General features: G+C 59.1%; 1 protein-coding gene across 13 annotated transcripts in view; it reads left to right on the top strand.

Moving 5' to 3' along the window:
- The first annotated feature begins 8,779 nt into the window (after window positions 1-8,779).
- NTNG2 (netrin G2) overlaps window positions 8,780-21,435 on the top strand; it is a 68,984-nt gene continuing 56,328 nt past the window's right edge. For 2 of the 13 annotated variants that reach the window (XM_058693739.1, XM_058693738.1), the window contains exons 1-3: window positions 8,782-9,783; window positions 13,522-13,652; window positions 13,891-14,590. In XM_058693739.1, coding sequence (XP_058549722.1) covers window positions 14,378-14,590 — 213 coding nt within the window. In that variant the 5' untranslated portion in view covers window positions 8,782-9,783; window positions 13,522-13,652; window positions 13,891-14,377. Of the gene's footprint in view, window positions 9,784-10,422; window positions 10,545-12,532; window positions 12,614-13,521; window positions 13,653-13,890; window positions 14,591-15,918; window positions 16,154-21,435 lie in introns of those variants that run through there. The other 11 variants (XM_058693741.1, XM_058693737.1, XM_058693733.1 and 8 more) reach the window with 10 other exon arrangements.

Raw genomic sequence — 21,435 nt, 5'->3', positions numbered from 1 at the left:
CTACGAGAGGAGGGCTCCCCGCCCGAGTGGTCAAGGGGTTTCTGGAGCTGTGGAGGCCGGCGTGCCCCGCCCGCAGCTCTGTGCCCCCCTCCCCACCACCCCCAAGGCCACGGAGCTCACTGCCCTGCTTCACCTGTGCTGCCATGTGGCGTGTTAATGTCAGGCTTCTGGCAAGCCTGCTCTCTTCTCCTTGGGGACTTGCCATTCTGTTGATCGCTCGGGGAGACATTTGTACCGGGTGGACTCAGAACGCCAGGCTGGCAGTTCATCCGAAAATGCTAGGCCTAGAAGGACCCCCTGGCTTACAACAATGAAGGTCCTGAGGCCCAGCGAGGGAGGGCAGGACTCAGCCAACGTCCCAGAGGTCACAGGGGACAGACTTGGGGCGAGAACCTCTGAGTCAGTGCAGTGCGGCGGGGCGGGGAGGGTGGGGTGGTCAAGGTCCTGGTGCGGGACTTGGAGTGAGCCGTGTTACTCTCTGAGCCTCAGTTTCCCTATTTGTAAGGTGGAGGCAACAAGAGCGCCTCCCCTGGGGTTTGGCACGCGGTCTGGTATCAGCTGATAAGGGATTTCTTTAGAGAAACCCCAGCAGCGTCTCCAGAGCTCTGTGTCCAGAGTAGCTGTGGCCGCAGAGTAAGGCCCAGCAGGTGAGCAGGGGTGATGGCAGGGAGGCGGGGTTCGGAAGAGAGAGGGTTGTGCTCCTGGCCTCAAGGTGGATGGCGGTTTGAGTTGGCCTTACAGAACAGCTGATTTGTGGGGCACCCAAGTGGCTCAGTAGGTCAAGCATCCGACTTCGGCTCAAGTCGTGATCTCCTAGCTTGTGGGTTCGAGCCCCCCATCGGGCTCTGTGCTGACAGCTCGGAGCCTGGAGCCTGCTTCGGATTCTGTGTCTGCCTCTCTCTCTGCCCCTCCCCTGCTCATGCTCTCTCTCTCTCTCTCTCTCTCTCTCAAAATAAATAAACATTGTAAAAGTTTATTTTAAAAATAGAACCGTTGATCTGCATGGGAGGACAGGTCTCTACAGGCCCTGAAGTTGTATTCCCCTCGGCATCTGGCGTCGCCCTGGTTTGACTGTCTCGGGATGTTCAAGGTCAGAGGTGGCATTTCCCCCTTGAGGTGAGTGAGCCCAGCACATCCTGTGTCTGGGGGCCGTCTGGGATCCAGGGCCAACCTGTGCCGGCAGCCTGATCCCCCTGGGGGCTCCTGGGGCCCTCTGAGCACCCTGAAGCCATTATTTAATTATTTCATGATTAAATCTTTACAAGGAGCCCGAGACGTGGGAGCTACTCTCATCCCCACCGTACAGACAGAAAAGTGAGGTGCCGAAGGTGCCCAAGGAAACGAGTGTCAGTGCGGGGACTCTCGGCCTGGGCTGTCACGTTCGGGGGCCCTGCCCGTACTCCCCAGGCTGGCTGTGAGTGTGGCCAGAGACCCTCACGCAGAGTCTGAAGGTTGGGGCGGGGGGTGGGGGGGTGGGGAGGCATCGCCACCTGCTCAGAAACTGCCCCCCCAGAGGCATGGCTCAGGACCCTGGAGGCCCCGCAGCAAAGGCCAAAGCAGTGAGAGTCACTGGGCGGTGACAGCAATGCAGAAGGGTCCCTCATGTGGCCCTAGGCGGGGCATGGAAAGGGCTGAATCTTGACAAGCCCTGTAACTGCACTGGGCCAGCAAATTTGGACTCGGGAATTAGCAGGGCCAAGATAAGAAGAAACTGCATCCAGGGGCGCCTGGGGGGCTCAGTGGGTTCAGTGCCGACTCTGGCTCAGGTCACAATCTCGAGGTTTGTGAGTTCGAGCCCCACATCGGGCTCCGTGCTGACAGCTCAGAGCCTGCTTAGGATTCTCTCTCTGCCTCTCCCTGCTTGCTCTCTCTCTCTCTCTCTCTCTCTCTCTCTCTCTCTCTCTTTGTCTCTCTGTCTAAAAAAATAAATAAATAAGGAAACTGGATCCAGAGCTTGTGTTTTTCCAGATTAAAACACACACACACACACACACACACGCACACACACACACACACACCCCACTTCTGGGAGTCGTCCACTGGGTGGGATGCCAGAAGCCAAGCCCTTCTGTCTGTCAGATGACACAGAAAGCAAAGCATGCGGTCGGGCGACCACCTGGCTTGTCCTCCCTGGCCCTGCACACAGCCGCTAGCGAAAAGGGGAGCAGGGGTGGGACCCCAGAAGGCAGAAGGGCCGGGAGGACCCCAGTGAAGACGAAGGCTTGTTAGGACCCCTCAGAGCGCGAGGAGCCCTCCCGGGAGCAGGGGCAGCGTGGGTTAAGTGTGGACATCCTAGAGGTCGCAGCTGACAGCCAGCGGTCAGTCGAGCGAGGGAACGCCGTCAGCTGCGAGCTGTCCCCGTCCGTTAGGCCGACCGCCATGAAGCCAGAGAGCGATGCAGGTTTCCAGGGGCAGGAGTCAAGCTTCATGCGCGATGGTACTTGCAGCTTCTCTGGGGCCCTCGTCCCGAGGCCCTGCTCTGGGCAGAAGAGCTTGACGGGGAGTGAGGGAGAGAGTCAGGAGTCCCCAGAAGCACAGACGTGGGCCCTTGGGGCAGGACCCAGAGCAGGGCCGAGGGCCGAGGGCCGAGGGAGCCAGGCTCGAGGATTCAGTGTTTCGATGGCAGAGAAGGTTGTATGGCGGCCCCGCAGGCGACAACTCGATGAGGAAACTGGAAGCAATTCTCGCAGGTGAGCGCGGGTGACCAGGAGAGACAGAGTCGGAGGGATGCCCTTCTGTTTATTTCTTTCTCGCACCGGGGGCTGCCTGTCAGAACTCCCAGCAGACGCTGTCGGTCTGCCCAGGACTTGGCATGTCTGCCTGGTGGGGACCTGAGGGGGGCTCCGGTGCCCAGGCCACTCCAGCTCATGGGGGAGCAGGAGGGAGCCAGCCGCGACGGTAGAGCAGGTATTTCTATCACTGGGTGAATTATATCGTCATCAGCGCATGTCAGGGAAAGACCGTCCTGGAGGCTTGCTTGGGTCGCCCGCGCTGTAAGAAAGAAAAATGTTTTCCTCCAGATGAGGAGTCTGGGGTGGGAGCAGGGGACAGCTTCCTCCAGCTGACACAGCCTTTTCCCTTCAGCTTGCCGCTTTTATTCAGCTCCTCTCTCCTGGCCGGTGTGCGTTCCCCCCCCACCCCACCTCCAAACAGCCCTTGGGCCAGGCGGCCCCGTGACCAGCCTGCACACCCGGCGAGCCCGGGGAGGACCCAGGTGAAAGATCCCACCTGCAAGAGTGGGCGTGGCTCCTTCGGTGCCCCCAGCCCTCCTGCCCCCCTCTCCCTGCACTGAGAGTTGGGAGAAACGTCCCCCACGTCGGGAGAGGAGTGAGTGGGGCTGGGGGTGGCCGGTCAGCCTCCCAAGAGTGGATCCCCAACTCTGGTTTGGCTAGAGGAGACGCCTCGACCGGGAGGAGCAGGTGGTGTTCTTATCCCCGCTTGGCAGGCGGGGAAACTAAGGCTGGAAAAGGTGGGACCGAGGTCCGGACTCCCACAGTCTGGGTGTCATGGTTCTCATAGCTCTTGGTTTGAACTTTCCTCTCTCCTGTCCTGAGAGTCAGGTTCGCTCTGGTTTATCTAGGGTTGTCGTGTTTTTTTGTTTTGTTTTTTTACAAGGCTGCCAGGCTGGCACATTTGCACTGGGCCTGTAGAAACACGTGCAGGTACACACACACACACACACACACACACACACACACACACACATTCATACTTCCCCAGACTCAGCTGCCTCCCTGACCTGACAGTTCCTGACACATAGTAGGTGCTCAGGAAACCTATGTGAGGCACACGGGCAGCTTGAGGCCTGTGACATGAATGATCTAAAAGCAGGACCCGGTGGACTTGTCTCCATTTGCACCCCCACCCAGGGCCTGGTGGGGTGCTGGCACACAGTAGGTGCTCAGCAGGGAGACATCTCCATAGGTCCAAGCTGGCGGGGCCAGGGTAGTTACCCGCCCCACACCGAGAGAGGGAGGCCAGTGCCCCTTCGTACCCTCCACCTCCCAGGCCTGAACCCCCGCCCCCCCCCCCCCCGCCAGAAACTCTAGAGTCTGCAGGGGTGAGAGCAGCAATTAGTTCTGCAGACTGGGGACCCACTATGTGTTGCAGGCACCGACTGGGCTGACACCCCAGCTTCCTGCCGGCCCCCGGGGACTGGGGTCGGGGGTGGGGGGGCTTCCTCCTTGCAGCAAACACCCCTCTCGAAGGGGCCAAGCAGCCGGGCCTGGAGGAGCCGGGGTTCACCAGCACCGTCCCGCCATGCTGCCCGGGGCTCAGGAATGGAACATTCTCACATGGACCACGGGATCCCAGCAGGGCCGCGGGGGGCGCAGAGGGGAGACTCAGAAAGCAAAGGCAGGTGGCCCAGTCGCATTTCCACCCGTTCAGCAGTCTGTTCTTCTGGCCCGAGCGCTTGCTTGCTGGGAGCCCTGGAGAAGGCTCAAAAGCACTCTGGGCCCCCGGGTCTTCCGCTGACAAGGGGGGGCAGCGCTGCCAGCTCCCTCCCAGGATCTTTGGGAGGAAAACCATTCTGGAACAATAAGCGTAGGACAGGGACCATACATCACGGAGCCCAGCCACGAGGCCTGAGTTCGAATTCCGACACGCCCCGAACTGAATCACCTGGGACAGACTTCTCAGCCTCGGTACTCTCCCCTGACAACGGAGAGGATACCAGGCTCTTTCACGGGGTGGTAGGAAAGCAGAAATGAGAGGATACCAATAAAGTGCGGTGCACCACGCCTGGTGTGGAATACCAGAGCCACCTTGTGTTAAGCACTTTCTAGAAGCCAGACAGGTCTTAAGCATTAGCTCATTAAATCCGGACACCAAGCCTAGGCATCGGGTGCCACGATTACACCCGTATTCCAGAGCCGGCAACTGAGGCTTGGCAAGGTGAGTCCTTTAGCCAAGGTCACACAACTAGGAAATGGTGAGCCGGAGGGCGAGCCCGGGGCTGCGTGTCTCTAAAGCCTCGAAGCCCCACCACTGTTAGAGTATGTGCCCGTTTAAGACGTAGAAGGAACCCTCAGGGCTCCCTGGCCATCCCACTCTGCAGCGGCTGAAACTGAGGCCCAGAGAAGGGGAGAGAGCAGCCTGCTCACAGAGCTGCTGCTGCAACCAGGCGTCCGACCCGCAGGGCTGCTGCTCAAAGTTACCCAACACTTATTCCGTGCCAGCTGTAGAGCCCCCGACGAGCATCATCGCACGTAAATTTTGCAATAACCCTAGGAGGAAAGATCCTTTTGCCAGTCCCGTTTTTTGCTTGGGTAAACTGAGGCAGAGAGGGGCAGTCGCTTACTCAAGGTCACACAGCTAATTAACAGGGGAGGTAGGGCTCCTACCCAGTGAGTCAAACCCCAGAGCCCTCGTCCAGTGCCGCCCCGGCCCACCTTGGAGCCCAAGCCAGCCTTGCTCGGCAGCCTGGGTCCCAGGCCGGCTCACCTGCCAAGGGAAGGGGGTGTGCAGGGCTCCCGGGGCGCGGCCACCACCAGGCAGGTGCAGCAGGAGCCCCCAGCTGGGAGAGCGCTGCCTGAGCTGCACTCGGGGAGACGGGCACCGGGCTGGGGCTGGCAAACCCGGTCTCCCCGAAAACCATTAGCCCCCTGCCTCTGTGACGAGAAGTTTATCCAGCAAAATGCAAGCGAGCAAAGAACACGTTCTGCTCTATGTGTCTCTTGTTATAGGCAGCGCACATCTTGGGAGATGTGTGGATGAAAGGCGCCATATAAAATGCAATCAATTATGAATCACCATTACTGAATTAATCACATGTATGATTAATACAGTAATAATAATTAATGGGAGTATGGTCTGGAGATTAGAGCAGGGAACTGGCAGGGAGGAGTCGGGGTGCTTCTTGAAGCCTCTGCCGCTGCCTGGGGGTGTCACCTTGGGCAAGGCCCTGGGCTTGGGGCTTGGTCTCTCTCCCCCTGCCCCTGCCTTGGCTGTGGAAGTAAGGGGCCCAGGGATGCCTTGAAACCCCTAGATGGTCCTGGGCGAGTTCCCAGGATCTTACTACTTATAGCTGCATCACAACTGCTCAAGGTCAGGAGGACAAATCAAAACCTTGGTCTGGTGTAACGGAGAACGGAGTGAGAGAGGCAGAGGGTGAAACCACGGTGGGGGTGGCCCTGGAGCTTACACTTGACTTTAATCAGTGGTGTGGGCTCATTTCATCTGTCTGTGCTTTTGTCTGTCTGCAGCAGGGTTTGCCTTCTCCCCCAAACCCCAGAGGGCCTGGACCTCAGCTGCTACCTCTCATTGCAAAGCCGGTAGATGGTTTTTGCGTGTGACTTTATAATTTCTTATTACTCGCCCACGCCATCCACGCATATTTCCTCCCTGAAAGGAGGCAACACAGAAAGAATATGTATGTAGTAAAGCCTGTCATATGTCTTCCCCCCCACCCCCATCTCTCCTCTTCATACTTTGGTATCTTTAGTTTATAGATATCCTAAAAAAAAAACCATGGATGGAATCAAATTAAATGCATTGTTCTGCAGATGCCTTTTGGTAGTCGATTTCACATACACAATTCAAATTAAGGCTGCGTAGTGAAGCCAAAACCCCGCCACTGAGGAGGATGGTCGGGCTGCTGGCAAGAGGGGGGCCGGCAAGGATTTTTATCTTATTTCATGTTATTTTGGTTGGGGGAGAGATTCATTAACACTTTCCTGCCCCTGGTGCTCAGCTCCTTTTCATTACCCGGAAAAGGTCATTTGTCATAAGGTTCCTTGATGAAGTTTTAAAATGAACATCCCTTGACCACCTGGTCCCTGCACGGCTAGCGTCCTGCTTATTTCCCGTCTTTATTGTTCACTGGAAAGGAACCGGGTCTTCTGGATGCTCCCAACGGCTGCCTGTCAGGACCATCGCAAAGGGACCACCTTCCGGGGCAAATCCTCTGGGTGCTGCAGATGGAGAAACCGAGGCTCAAAGCAGGGAAAATGATGACCCCGGGCCACCCACCCAGTTAGGGGCTGAACAGAGGAAAGCCCGCTACCCTGACTCCGGGCACTGCTTCTTTCTGCCATCCCATAATTTCCAGGGTCTGGAAGTGGGGAGACCAGAAGACAGTTTCCAGATGGGTCCCTGAAAAAGTCTGCTGGCATCAGCTTGTGGGAGAGGCAGGAAGCACTGGGGAGAGGAGGGCTGGAGAGGGGTTTTAAACATTGTTTCCAGGGGCACAGAGCTTTGCATATGGGTCACTGAAACCCTGGGGTGGGGGGATAATCGGGAGGATGCACCCCGGGTCCCCCCACTGTGTTTAGATGAGCCACAAATGAGAAGCATCTTCCTCCACATCTTGTTGGCTGTTCCCGACAGTGTCGCGATGATGGAGGAGTAGGGCGTTTCCCCTGTAATTGATGGCCCTGCCTGGGGGCGACAGCAGGCTGAGGGCCGACCGGGGTCATCACTCACCCTGCCTGCACACAAGCCCCACGCTGTGCCCTTTGCTGCTGCCTGGAGGCCTGGTGCTTAGAAATCAAATCGCTGAGATCTGTTCTCCTCCTCTGAGGAGCTTTCTCCTGCTGGATGCTTTGAAGCCAGGGCGCAGGCTAACCAGGGGCTGGCATGGATCTGCTCTCCTGGACATCTCTGCGGGGCTGAGCCCCTCTCCAGCGAGAGGGATCTGGGAGCAAGATAGGAGCAGGCACTTGGCGGCCTTGTTCTGACCCCTCCCTGGAAAAGGAAGGATTCGCATCTCGCAAGTGGGGAAACTGAGGTCCAGGGGCAATCTGTGCTGCGCCCCAAGTTCACCAGTAAGTCAGGCGGTGGCAGAGTAGCCCCCCCCCCCCCCGCCCCGGGGGCCGGAGAGCCCTGCCTCCCAGGCCACAGTCTTCCTTAGCTGTGTGACCTTGGGCAAACGACTCACCATCTCTAAGCTTCATCTGTAACTCCGGACTTTGCTAATAGGAGTTAAGTCACGGGTCTGTTGGGAAGGATCAGCGGCTGATACGCACGGACCGGTTTGCACGAAGCCTGGCATCAAACAGGTGTTCAATAAATGCTAAATTATTGTTACTGGTATTATTATTAAAGCAGATGACAGTCTTTAATTCTGCATCATCTGCCTGCTTTGTGACAATAGCCGAAATGTTATTCAGCGGTACAGCCCTTCTGCAAGCGAAGGGGGAAACCGTAAGCGGGGAAGGGTTAAGGTGGAGGTTAAGAGGCGGCAGGAGGGGTGGGGCACTGAGGTGCTACATCTTGCTCCTGGTCCTGACACCCTCTGTGACCTTGGACCAGTCCCTCTCCCTCTCTCGTCCTCAGGCTCTTTGTTCTGGATGCGTCCAAATGACAGGGCTGGCTGCTTGAGCACTGCAGTGAGAACCCACCCCGGAGGAGGCCAGGAGCACCTGAAAACCACACGACCCCCCCTGGAAGGTGGAGGCGCCTCTCCGCACAGCCCTGGGAGAGGGCCTGGCCGGAAACCTCCAGGGGGTGGAAGAGCCCAGGGCTGCCCAGTGTTGCCAGCACCTTGGCCTCTGCCCTAGGCCCCTGCCGGAGTCCTCCCCCCACCCTCTTCCCCCCTCCCTTCCCCGGGGCTTGCCAGGAGTGAGGCCCCTCCTGCCCCCCTACTCCGCACTCCCTCCGGAGCTGGCTTGGCTTCATCAAAAGCAGGGCCCATCAGGGTGGAGGCGGCGATGTGTCAGCTGGTATTCAGGCTCTGGTTGTGCGCTCGGATCGCTCCCCCTCCCCAGTTCCCCAAATCCACCCACCCACCCTTTTACCCACTGCTTGGGGCCTTCTGGGTGGCGGCGCTTTACAGAGGAAGTCAGAGCAGCAGCCTTGAGCCCTTGGCTGTTGGGGGCGGGTGGACTGACTCACTTGGCCCCCTCCCTGGTGCCGATGGGGCAGCCCCCACACCCCTGGGCGCTGGCACCCCGTCAGGCCCCTGGGTTTGGGAACAGGAAGCTGCAGCCCCGCGGCGCCTGACCCGGGCCGGCCCGAGGATGCGCTCTGCGCGCCGCGACCCGCCGGCCCCCGAGCCCGGAGGAGATGTTTAGGCAGCGACCCCCCAGAGCAGGCTCGCTCCCGCGGCCGCCCGCTGGGGCCACCCTGGCCGCGGGCCCGCCGGGCCGCCCCTGCTGGCGGCGCCCCTCCCCGGGCCGTGGCGCGTCCCCCGAGCCTCGCAGTATTTCCTTCCTGCACCTTTAAGAAGACCGTTGCTCCGTGGTGGGATGGTGTGTTAAAGCCACACAGAGGAAGTTACGCAGCCCGGATCAGACCCAGAGATAAAAGCCCCGATGGTGATCGTGAGGGATGGCAAGAGGATTTAGCCTCGGCATTAACTTGGAGCGGAGCGCAGGGGGGCGGTGAAGCTCCCCGCCATCTGGCCCGCGCCGCCGCCGCCGCCGGGGGGATATGCCCCGGCGCCCCGACGAGCAGCCGCGAAGCCCACCCGGGCCGGGGGCCGCCCGGTGCCCGCGCGCCGGTCCTCTCCGAGCCGCCCAGGGGGCCCCAAAAGTTTGCACTTGTTAGAGGCGACCTCCCGCTCGGCCGGGGCGGGCGATGCGGGCGGCGCGGGCGGCCCCCTCCCCCGGCCCGCGTCTCCGGGACGGCTGCGGGCGGCCCCCCCGGCGGCCGGAGGGCTCCCCAGCCCCGATCTGACGGCCGCGGCGGCGGCGGCGGGAGCGGCGCGCGGCGAGGAGCAGCGGCTCGCAGCCCTCCGGCCCGCGCGCCCCCACCCAGCGCCGGCCAGGGCAGGCGGAGCGCCCGCGGGCGGCGGTCCTCGGCCTCCCGGGTCTGCGCGCCGGGAAGCGGCTCGGAGCGGGGGTAAGGCGGGCGGGGAGAGCCCCGGCGGGCGCGCGGTAGGGGGGGAGGGTGGGGGGCGGGGGGGGGGGGACCAGCGGCTGCAGCTTCGCCAGCCTGGTTTCATTTTTAAAGGGCTTGGGTGACCATGCAGCCTTTCCCGGGGCCCGGGAGCCACTTAAAGCGGCCCAGCAAAGGCTCGGATGCAAAAGTTATCCGGTGGCTGTTGCTACGCGCGGAGGGCTGGCGTCGCCCGAGAGGGGCGTGTGAGTGTGCCTTTGTGGCAGCGTCTTAAAGGAAAAGCTCGTCTTTCCGGCTGGCTTTTTCCTACCAGGGTCTTTTGGCATCGTGCGTGCGAGTGTGAGTGTGTGTGCGTGTGTGTGTGTGTGTGCGCGCGCGCGCGTGTGCGCCGGGGCTAGCTGTGGCAAGAACGCCTGCATGTGTTTGTGGAAAGGAAGTTAACCCTTCTCGCGCGCGTCGCCTCCACCCCGACTTCCCCGCCACGGTCCTCGGCCCCCCCCTCCCCCTCCCTTCCTCGCGCCCCCCTTCCCAGCTCTCCGGAAACGGGGTCTGTGCGAGTTGCCCAGACAAACTCTCGGGCAGCCAGGCTGGAAAGTTCTCTCGGTGCGGTGGAGGGGTGGGCTAACGGGGGCGGGGGGTGCGCGCGGAGCGGCTCGCGGACGTGCGGAGCGGAACCTCGGGCCGGGCGGCCCGCAGACCGGGGGAGAGGAGGCAGCGGGAAGGCGGGACGAGGACCGCGGGCTCGCGGGGTCCGCCCGCTCCGAGTAAGTTGCCCGCGCGGGCGGGGGGCGGCGGAGGCAGGGGCGCTGCTGGAAGCGGCGCCGGGAGTCAGGGGGCCACCGCTTCCCGGGCGCTCTGCTCGGCAGCTCCTGATCGAGGGAGGCGGTGCCCACCGAGGGGGGCACACCCTCCGCGCCGGCCCGGCCTTCATTACAAGGCGTGCGTGTGAATCGCGCCCGGGGCCCCGCACTCAACTTCGGAAAGACGAACCGCAGCTGCGGGACTGCGAGGCACGCCCCTACGCGAAGCACGCCTCCTGCAGCCCACCCGGAGCTCGGACTGCGCCCCGGCCGACCCCCTCGGTCCGCCGGGACGGACCCCCGCGCAGCCGAGACCCCCTTCTCGCGCCCCCACTCCCCGGCCCTCAACTTTTCGGGGCTTCCCGGCCGCCGGGAGGCCGTGGGGGGCGCGGGGAGCCGGAGCCGGCCCCCGTCCCGGGGCTGGGGGGCGCCCGGGGCGGCTTAGCTGCTGGAGCTCGGAACACCTCCAGGCCCCGGCCCCGGGGGTGGAGGGCGAGAAGGTGACCCGGCCGCAGCGGGCTCCCCCTTCCTTCCTAGCCCTCGGGCACCCCCCACCCCCCCCTGGAAGGCAGATTTCACTCCGCCCCGCTGCGCCCCCCCCCCCCGCTTGGAAGGGAGAGGAAGCTTCAAGGTGGGCAACGCCACCCCACCCCCGTACCGCCTCCCCCAGTGCCCCCCAGGGGACCCCCGCGCCCACAGCGCCAAGTTTCCCAAGAGGCGAGGGCGCAGCCGGCAACTCGGGGAGGAGCCTGCTCCGAGCCCAGCCAGCTCGGAGAGGCGCTAATTCAATAAGACAGAGAAATCGGAGTTCAGAAATCCTGGTAAAATCTAATTTTCGGGTTTTAATACCCTGGCTATCAGCCCCCCACCCCCACCTCGGTTCCTGAGGACTCTTAAAAGAAAATAAAGCGCATTGATTCTGTTTGTTTCTGGGAGCTGCAGTTTCTTAATAATATCAGGTGAAGATTTATTTTCTAAGGAGAAAACGACCCACCGGGATACAACCTCTTACTCTGAAATTTCCCTGCTGGCTTCGCACTCCCTGCTTTCCGCCTCGTTTTCCCGGAGACTCTTGCTTCTCTCCAACCCCCCTCCTTCCCCCCCCCCCCCACTTTTGGCAAAAGCCGGCTGTAATGTGCGCCCGCTGAGCTCACAGTTCCCCCTATAATACCAGCAACGCTCAGTTGATTGACTGGTTGTAAACACATTTGTTACCCCACCCCCCGCAGATTTGGTTGTCCTTGGCTCTCCACCAGCACCCCACTTTGCAGGGAACGTGCCGCGCTTAAACCAACCGAACTGCCAAGCGGTGAATAGATTTTCCAGGGGCTCCGAGCTCCCCTCTCCGTGGCCTCCCGGCCTCCCAGGCCTCGCTGCCTCCCCGTGCAGCCCAAGCCCTGCGCCGCCGCCGCCGCTGGCCCTGCAGATCAAGGAAGCCCGCAGCCAGCGCCCCCGAGGGGGTGTCGCCGGCGGCCGTCGGGAGCTCCCTACCTGTTAGTGAACAGTTGGGAGTCCGCGGCTGGAAGAATTAATTAGGGACGTGCTGTTTTCTGGGCAGCACGAAGCTTGGGTAGAGGCATCCAAACCTTTGCCGGCCGCGCTATTTTATTTTTACTACATTTTCTCAGGTTGTAAAAATAGTCGCCAGGCGGGTTCTTTCTGAGAGTTTCTAGCAAGGAGCGCATTCAAGGCCAGGCAGGCTCTATAACAGGTTTCTCTTTAAACAGCCAGAGGTGAGCGGTGAGAACGTGGTCCCCCTGGGCTCCTTATTCATCTCCATCAAGAGCCCTTCAGCCAGAGACAGGGGCAGGGGCCGCCTTAATGCAGATTTATGAGTTCCCCCCCCCCCCAGGAGCGTGGGGGCACTGGCTGGGGGCTTCTGCCGGGAGCCCAGGTGAGCCACCAGCCCTCGCTGGACAATGTCCGCTTCCCCGGTTTGTCATTTCTGGCAGGTGTGTGTTTGTGTCTGGGCCGAGGACGGGGTTTCATGGAAAAGTGATTAACTCTTCAGAGACCTTCCCTGAGGATGTCAGGTGAGAATCAGGCTGAGGTTAGCACGGATGCCCGAGCAGTTTGGGGATTTAGACGCGATAATCCCAGGTAGAACAATAACCAGGATAATTAATAATGCGGGAGCTTCTGCTGTGACTCATTCCATAACCTTTGCCCTATTGGCTAGTATTTTTGGCCAGGATCCCACACTGGCTGGACTCAAATTCTCCTGGTAATGTATCAAGTGTCTGGGAACGGACCACATTAGTGGAGTCATGTTTTCTACAATGTAACATTTGTCTTAGTTATAGCTCTTTGGGCTCTTCAATCATTATCAGCAGCTTAAAATAGCAGAGCAATAATCATAATGGTGACTCATTTATGGGCACACCCTCTAAGGATTATTGCAGAATTTTGGCCTTGATCAGAAAACCTATTATGACAAACCACTGTCACTTCTGTGGAAGTCTTCAATGTCCCTGGTATCTTAGCGTTGCAAATGAAATTCACCATTTCAGAATTTGGAGAGAGATTTATCGGCTCCTGGTTCTTACCTGTGGGTCCACACACGGACCGCTGTGTTCATCCGTACCTGTACGTACAGACTAGTCTGCACGCAGGGTGACAACTCTGACCTTTGACTTGTCGGTCGCGGTCACTCAATCTTGACTCCCTAGGACGTTTTGCAAAGTCGGTGACCCCGAAGCGGGGGGGCGGGGGGGGCCTTCTGCTGACCTAACGGCTCCCGGAAAGGAGGGGAAAAACCAAATCACCTCGTTGACAACGCACCCAATCTCCAAATGCGCAGCTCTGATGTTAATAAAAATAACCTACTTTTCTCCGGAGACCTCGCTAATGCAGCCTCATTTTTTGCACATTTTGCCAGAGAGCTTTTGTTCTTACACGTCTTTCCCCCCCCCCCACCCTTTCTCTTTTTAATTTGTTGCAGGTGTTGTTGCTAATGAGGTCTCTCTCCTCCCCTCTTAACAATGAAAGACAAGCCAGCCCCGGGTACCTGGATGCATTGAGAGCGGAAGTGTGAGAAACTTCATAATAAGTTGCCGATGGCTACCAGCCAAGGTCAGCTGGCCCCCATTAGTGCCCGTCCCCACAAAGCAGAGCCACATAAGCTGCTCCCCAGTTAAAACCTCAGTCACTTTTTCATGCCGTAGTCCAGCCACACCGTTGGTGTCACTTTAAGCCCATGTGAAGAGAAATCTCTTTTATTGGTCTGAGATGCCAGTCCGGTCCCACAGAGGGAACATCTTTCCAGCTAACACGTACACCTCCTGATTTTTATTTTATCTTTACAATGCAGGCCAGAGGGTTGTTTTGCGGTTGTGCTGAGCCCATCACACATTAAGGGTCCTTTAAAGAACCTGGATTGATTGGAGGGACAAAAATTAGAAGCAATCTGATCCCGCCTCATGCCGGATCCCCGCGGATTTGCTCCTTATCCCATTTCCACCCGCTGTCACAATTTGAGAGCCTGCCTGATTTGATCAGATTCACCTCCGGGAGAGGTGTAATGCCAAGGTTAGGAGGACGCCAAGTTATGGGCAACTTTTTGATCTGCCCGTCAGCAGTCTGAGAAACGCCGGCTCTGGGTTTTCCGCATCGGCCTTCGGGAAGAAACAGGTTCCTTGCCCTTTGCGACCCGGCAGTCGGTGCTCGAGTCCCCGGGTCATCCAGCCACCACTGCCTGGCAGATGTGGCCCTTCCATGCTGAGGCCGAGAGTCCCGCCTGACCCAGTCGCTGCCTCTCCAGCGCCCGTCCGGGCCACGCCCCTGCGGACTGCTCAGCCATGCTGCCCCTGCTGGCTCTGTTCCTGCACTGCCTCCCACTGGCCTCTGGGGACTACGACATCTGCAAATCCTGGGTGACCACGGATGAGGGCCCCACCTGGGAGTTCTATGCCTGCCAGCCCAAGGTGATGCGGCTAAAGGACTACGTCAAGGTGAAGGTGGAACCCTCAGGCATCACGTGTGGAGACCCCCCTGAGAGATTCTGCTCCCACGTAAGTCAGCCCACTGCTTCGCTCAGGCCGAGTGGGAGGGGGTCCGGGACAGACTCTTGTGATGGGTGAGCACGATGGGGGGCCCAGATGCAAGGCTGATGGGCACCGGATGGCTGTCCCACGTTGGAAAAGTGCCAAAGCAAAGGCCGCACCCCACCCCACCCCCCCCCGCCCCGGGGCTCTGAGGTCACGTGACCTCGTTCTCTGGGGCGGGCACATTCTTGGCCCGCTGACCACTGGATCGTTTCCGTAATAGCGGGGGGTCATCTGCGGGAGCTCCTCGTGTGTGGGCTGACAGCTTCACGACCAAGTGCTCCCCTCAGCTCCGCCAGGCGGACCCCGCGTCGTATGAAGGAGGAGTTCTGGGGGGTGGCATGTCTGGGCCTCTGTTCCGTTGTCTATCAAATGGGCATCGTAGGAGTAAGTGAGCTAATTCGTCCCACGTGAAGTGCCTGGCCCAGAGCAAGTGCCCCCCAGACGTTAGCGGTTGTCCTTCCTGTTGGACGGATGGAGAAACTGAGGCCCGGAGTCACGCACCAGGAAGTCCTGGAGCTGGGACTCGCGTGTTTGGCTCCAAAGCCACCGAGCTAAACTGCCTGCCGAGAGGGGCCTTCCCGCTGGGCAGCTCTGCGGAGCCCCCTCCCCAGCCCCGCGCTGGGCATCCAGGCTGTGGGAGCTGATAGGAGGGGCTCGTTGTCATCTTTGGGGTGTCCTTGAGGGAGCCTCTGGGGCCTATGGCTGGACTGAGCAGGCATCCCCCCCCCCCCCCCCGCCCCAGGCTCCTGGGGACGCCTTTGTCCCGCGGGGAGTTTCGTTCCTATCACAGGGCAGTCAGCCTGGGAAGGTAGGTTTCCACTTGGACAGTCAGCAGTCCGTCGTGAGTGAGTCTGTCACTGTGGACGGTGGCTGGGCCAAGGGAGCCAGCGGGGGAGGGAGGGAAGAAGGCAGCACAGGGCTGGGGGCAGAGACTGGATAGTCCATATGGGTCACTGCACTGGGGATCCCAGGGCTTCGCTGGCTCAGGGGTGAGCAAGGCGGTCGGCTCCTGAAGGTCAGGGGCAAGGCCAGGTCGACGGGCAGTGGAGCCCAGTTCTGAGCCTGTGCGTTAGGCCGACAACCCCCCCCCCCCCCCCCCAGCTCCTGTGAACACTTCTCCACTCACTCCCTGACCAGAGTCAACCTCTGTCTCTCCTATTAGAGTCTCGACTGTATTTCTTCTCTTAAATATTAATCATTGCCCTAATGTACTGGGGGGAAGGGTGTGGGACAGGGCAGCTAAATCATAATTCATTGGACCAGCTTCCGGTCAAGGGCTTGAGGGGTGGAGGTGACCATCAAATGCAAGTCTGAGGCCCTCTCCTGGCCAAAGCTGGCTCAGGATACTCTCGGCCCTGCCTGCACCCTCACACGGGGGACCCGGTGCAGCTGCCATGGTGGGGTGGTCACCCCCACCCCGACCCACAATCCTAGCGCTGCCCCACCTGAGCCCAGGTGGTGTCGCTTCTCCTTCTCTCCCGGGGAGACAGATGAGGAAGAACAACGTCTTCAACATCTCCCGCATAGGTGGGTCCTCAGTGTCTCCACAGCTGTCTGGTGGACTTAAATATTTCATTACAGGCTGCTGTCCTGCTCCGCCTTTGATTATAAATGTGCGGCCGACAAGAATGGGGACTCTGCCTGGGCAGGCGGGGGTGGGGGGTGGGGGGAGCTGGCTTCTGCAGGGAGCGGGGGGTCCCGTCCAGATGGACTCAACCCCCCGTGCAGCTTCCCCTGAGCAGGTTCTGTGTGTGTCTCATTTAATCATCTCCGGGATGCTCTGGGGGGAGTGGGGGGTGGGTGGGGAGGGACTGTTCTAATCCTGTTGTAGGGATTAGAAAGGTTTGCCTAAATCCTGGCAAGGTCACTCAGTTTAGAAGGCGGGCAGGCAACTGGTCTGCATCCAGGGCCTGTGCTCCCCCACTAGGTGGCTCGGCCTGCCCCTCTGAGCTGCGGTTTCCTCCCCTGTAAAGTAGAGGTGATACTGTCTGGGTGTCACAGGGCTGGCAAGGGGATGCACCCTGGCCGTGCCAAGCCCTGGGCACCGTGCTGGCACACAGTAGGTGCTCAATGTGCAGTAGGTGTTATGCATTTATTATTGTTGTTAGGAGGCCCTCAGCCGTGTCCCTGGCTTTTCTTTCCTCTGTTCAACCTTGAGGACGCCACGCCCCGTATTTCTAGTCTCTGGGCAGCAGGGCTATGTGGCATGGCCGGAGAGCTTGAGCCGCTCCGGGCACGGCTGGTGATGTGAACCACCAGGGGGCGCCCCACCAGTAGCCGGCCCCCCACTGCCCCTTTAGCCTTGCGAGCGCCCAGTGCGTCCCAGGTCCTGTCCCAGCATCCAGCCAACTGGAGTGTGAGCCCTGGAGCACCCCCAGGGTGCAAGATGGGCCAAGAGGCAGCCGCCCTTTCCAGGGTTCAGTGTGCAGACCCTCCCTCCCGCCAGGCTTCCTGTCCTTCCGTCCTTCCGCAAGGCCACCTGAGAACTGAATTGTAAATTCCAGCCTGGTGAGGAAGGGGAGGGGGGAGAAGACCAAGATAAATGAATAAATAAAAACCTATTGGCTCTAAATGCACAATGAGAATTAATAGGGATGAGCTCTCAACAGAGGATCTGAGGGCAAGGGCAAAATTTCAATGAGGGCCGCGGGAGAGGACAGACAGCCCTCTGCCCTCCATTCTGGGGGACCCGGCCGGAGAGGGCCAGCCTGGCCACGCTGCAGGGCCCAGGGGGCGGGAGAGGTTGGGTGCGGGAAGCAGGCCCCTCAGTGCTCCAAAACTCTCTTCCTGTGCCTCTGAGATAAAAGCCAATCCTTGAGCCTCGGGAGAGAGACGGCGAGGAGGGGCGACAGGGGGGAAAAGAGAAAAAGAGAGAGAGAGAGAGAGAGACGGTGCTGGCCACAGACCAGGCAGGTGGTGTTTAAAGCAATTCTGTAGATACCTACTTGCTACCTAGCGTGAAGTCCTTGGACTCACCTTGTTAAAAATGCAGAATCCCAGGCCCTGCCCCAGACCAACTGAGCCAGAACCTGCATTTTAACCAGCAATGCAGGCAATTCAGATGCATGCAGGGTATGGTCTGAGACACGGCTCCTCGACATAATGGCTTCGACTCACTGCTCACGTCCCCGGGGGATCTTGGCATGCAGGGGTCCCAGGAGTGAGGGGTGGAGCTGGGAGCTCACAGCCCTGAGGCCCTCTGGAAGCTGCCAAAGAGAGGCTGCGTGTCTCCTGTCTAGAGGCACAGGCCTGGGGTCTGAGGCCCCGAGCTCCCATCCCAGCCTTGCTGTTTTCTCGGGCAGGGTGACTGGGGGTAAGTCTCTCCTGACCTCCGTTTCCTCATCTGTAACGGGGGGGGGGGGGTGATCTTGGCTGCCTTGCCCCCCCACCCCCCCAACTGCCTAGGAGAAGGAAATGCCTCCCTCAGAATATCCGGACACACTTGAAGTGTATGAGCTCTGTTTTAGTATCAGGCTTCGATGTTATCTCGGGTCCAACATTGATCCCCTTGGTTTTGAAGCAGATGAACAGTCAACTTTTTATCCAAGGAGACTCTGGCTTGGTCGAGGGGCCACGAAGGTGTATCTCTGAGCACACGTCTCCCTCAGAACCTGCTTTGCCGTCTCCTTGCCTCAGCTTACCCAGATGCCGAGCCAGCAGCCCTATCCCCCCACCCAAGGGGACTGCTGGGCTGATTAAGGCAGATGGCAGGTGGATCCTTGAGTCTTCTAGCCCCCACCTCACCGTGACATTGAACTCCATCTGCAGAATCGAGGTCATAGTTGCCCCGCCTCCTGCCAGACGTGGGTATTCAAGAAATATTCCCAGCCAGCAGCACTGAGCCGACTGGCCCCCTGGTTCAGGCCTCCTTTCCCTGCTGTGTTCCTGGCCCCCGAACCCACAGAGAAGAGCGTGCCCCAGCCCCCTGCTCCCCTCAACACGAGGTCACGGCAGACCTTGCGGATATTCACAATAGACACGGCCAACAAGGCATGGGGGAGACACTCTGATGTGGTAGGAGCCCCGAAGGACGGCTGCCCTCCCTCTTGGCTCAGTCAGTGCTAGGTAAGCGCTTAATGGATAAATGGTTGGGGGAGTGGGAGGTCCGTGCAATCCTGGAAGGCTTCTCAGAGGAGGGGAGATTAGAACTGAGTCTTACAGGAAGGACCAGGGTTTTGATCGGGCCAGGAAGCCCCGAAAGCTCTCACTTCTCTCCGTTAAGGCCCCTGGCTGTGGGATTTGTGATCGGATCTCACCAGGAGGTCTGCACTGCTCAGTCCTTAGGTAGAAAGTGAGTTTGGAACCTGAGCTTCACCCAACCCTTAGTTAAAGTGGCTCGTTCTGTCGAAACGCCTGAGGCAGGGCCCAGCTTGGGACAAGAATAGTTCCATGCATGACATCTTGTTGCCCAGTGAAGCCTCCTTCCTGGGGAGCAGACGAGTGACAGGCCGGGGGCAGTGCACTGTGAGGTCAGCGCCCACATGAGCAAGCTCCCTGCCCCTTAACGGACACCCCATGGAGGGTAGGGGGCAGTGCACCTGGAGCGCAGCGGGGGGAGGGGAAAGGGCCCGGAGGGGACACCTTTCCAAAGAGTGTCAGAAGTTCTAGAACTTTCCAGTTCACACATCCCTGCCTTCCCCAGGCTCGTCTTTCTTTTCCGACTCTACATTCTCTGCCCTTGATTTTCCACATAGTTTCATTTTTCTCCTGCCTTGCATGTATTAGGAGCAGCTGCCTCAAATCCCATGTGCAGGGAGGCAGGGGATGGGCAGGTGGACAGACAGGCTACACCCGCCGTGGATGAGAACTTGGGATTTGGGAAGGGGCAAAGGTGAGCTCCAGTTATTCCCCCCCTCTGGACTGTGGGACTTTGGATAAGTCCCTTGTGCCCTGAGCCTCAGTTTTCCCATCTGAACACTGGGATGACACCAGCCCCGGGGCTCAGAGGAAGGCTGACAAATGAGATGAGACACAGCACGGAGAGACCTCGGCAGGGCACCTGGCACAGAATAAATGTTCCAAAACAGGAGTTTTCTTTTCCGTCCTGGAATGTAGCTGGAGAGACAAAGGAGTGACAGTAGAAAGCAGACAGGGCTATCGGCCGGGCACCTATGCAGGGTACAGTGTGCGTGCACTGTGGGACTTCAGAGATGGGGGTCGGCACCCGTGTGGTCTGGGATTCAGAGGGGCGACGGCCAGTGCTAGGGAGTTGACATGTGCAGGGACACAGAGGGAGGGTCCAGGTGATAGGAGGAGAGAGGTGTGGGTGATTGGGAGGGGACAAGCCGCTTCACCTCCTTGTCCCATCCAAGCCCCCCAACTCCCCTGACCCTGTAAACTGCTCCCCCTGCCCCGCAAACCTGCAGGGCACAGCGTTGCTATGCTGTTAGACAGATGAATCGATAGAACGAGGCTTCCCTACGTCTACTTAGAGGGGGAGATTCAGCCCTCCTCTGTCTGGATCCTAACTGACCCCTAGTGCTGGGGGGGAGGGTCGGGCCAAGAGTGTGGTGGGAGTGAGGGGAGCAGGGGAACAGTGTGCACGCAGAGGCCAGAGCGAGGCCATGGGTGGGGCCTGAACGGAGCGTGGCAGGCTTGAAGGAGCGGGACAGCCCCTTGCCACCCTGGGGACCCGGGCCCAGGCTGCAAAGCTCTGTTCCCATCTCCCGGCCCCGTGGCCCAGGCTCCCCGGTCTCAGACCTGGCCAGGGTCCATATGGCCCATGAGGCGGGGACCAAGTGCAGAGGAAACTAGGAAACGGCAGATGATGCAGAAACAGGTTCTGATTTGTTTTCCATCAGCAGCAGATTTGCTTAAATAGATGAAAACGTGTCTCTGATTCTTCGAGTGCACACCAACGGCTGGCGGGGGACAGCGTGTTAGCGCAGAAAAGGCACTGGAGGGGAGCCGGGCAGTTCCGGGTTCTGGCAAAGTCTCCTTGTTGCTGGGACACCAGGCCGAGCCCCTTAGCCTCAGTTTCCCCACCTGTGCACAGATGGGGTTTGCCTAGATTCACCAATGCTCCCAGAAGATCGCCAAATGGATCCTGGGAGTTCAGGGAAGTCCAGGCTGGGGTTCGGCTTTGGTCACACGCAGACAAAACGGGGGACCCCGGTGCAGATAGGGGGGCTCTGAGTGGCCTGCACAGCACTAGATACTTTTTTTCCAAGTATTCTCCTGAATGCAAACCAAAGCGAAGAAAAACCACGATGAGCGCTAAAAATACAACGGCACATCACGTAATTTCCCTCTGGTTTTCTCCATCCTTTTTTTTTTTTTAATTGAGATATAGTGAACGGATAACACTGTATTAGTTTTAGGTGTTCAACGTAACAATTCGATACACGTGTATATTGCAGAATGATCACCGTGATAAGTTTAGTTACCACCCATCCCCACCCACGCAGTTAAAGTTTTTTCTTGAGATGAGGGCATTTTTAAAAGAATTTTTTAATTTTTTTTTTTAACGTTTATTTATTTTTGAGACAGAGAGAGACAGAGCATGAACAGGGGAGGGTCAGAGAGAGAGGGAGACACAGAATCTGAAACAGGCTCCAGGCTCTGAGCCGTCAGCCCAGAGCCCGACGCGGGGCTCGAACTCACAGACCGTGAGATCATGACCTGAGCCGAAGTCGGACGTTTAACCGACTGAGCCACCCAGGCGCCCCTAAAAGAATTTTTTTTAAAAAATTTGTAATTGAGGTGGAATTCACATGCCCTGAAATTAACCACTGAAATAATTTTATTGCAGGAAAATAGAGCAGAAACGTTGCCTTTTTAACCGTTTTTCGGGATATAGTTTAGTAGCA

The sequence above is a fragment of the Neofelis nebulosa genome, chromosome 12, assembly GCF_028018385.1.
Source record: "Neofelis nebulosa isolate mNeoNeb1 chromosome 12, mNeoNeb1.pri, whole genome shotgun sequence".
In the NCBI taxonomy this organism is placed as follows: Eukaryota; Metazoa; Chordata; class Mammalia; order Carnivora; family Felidae; genus Neofelis; species Neofelis nebulosa.
Note: the sequence above shows the minus strand (reverse complement) of the source record. Positions and strands in the feature narration are given on the sequence as shown.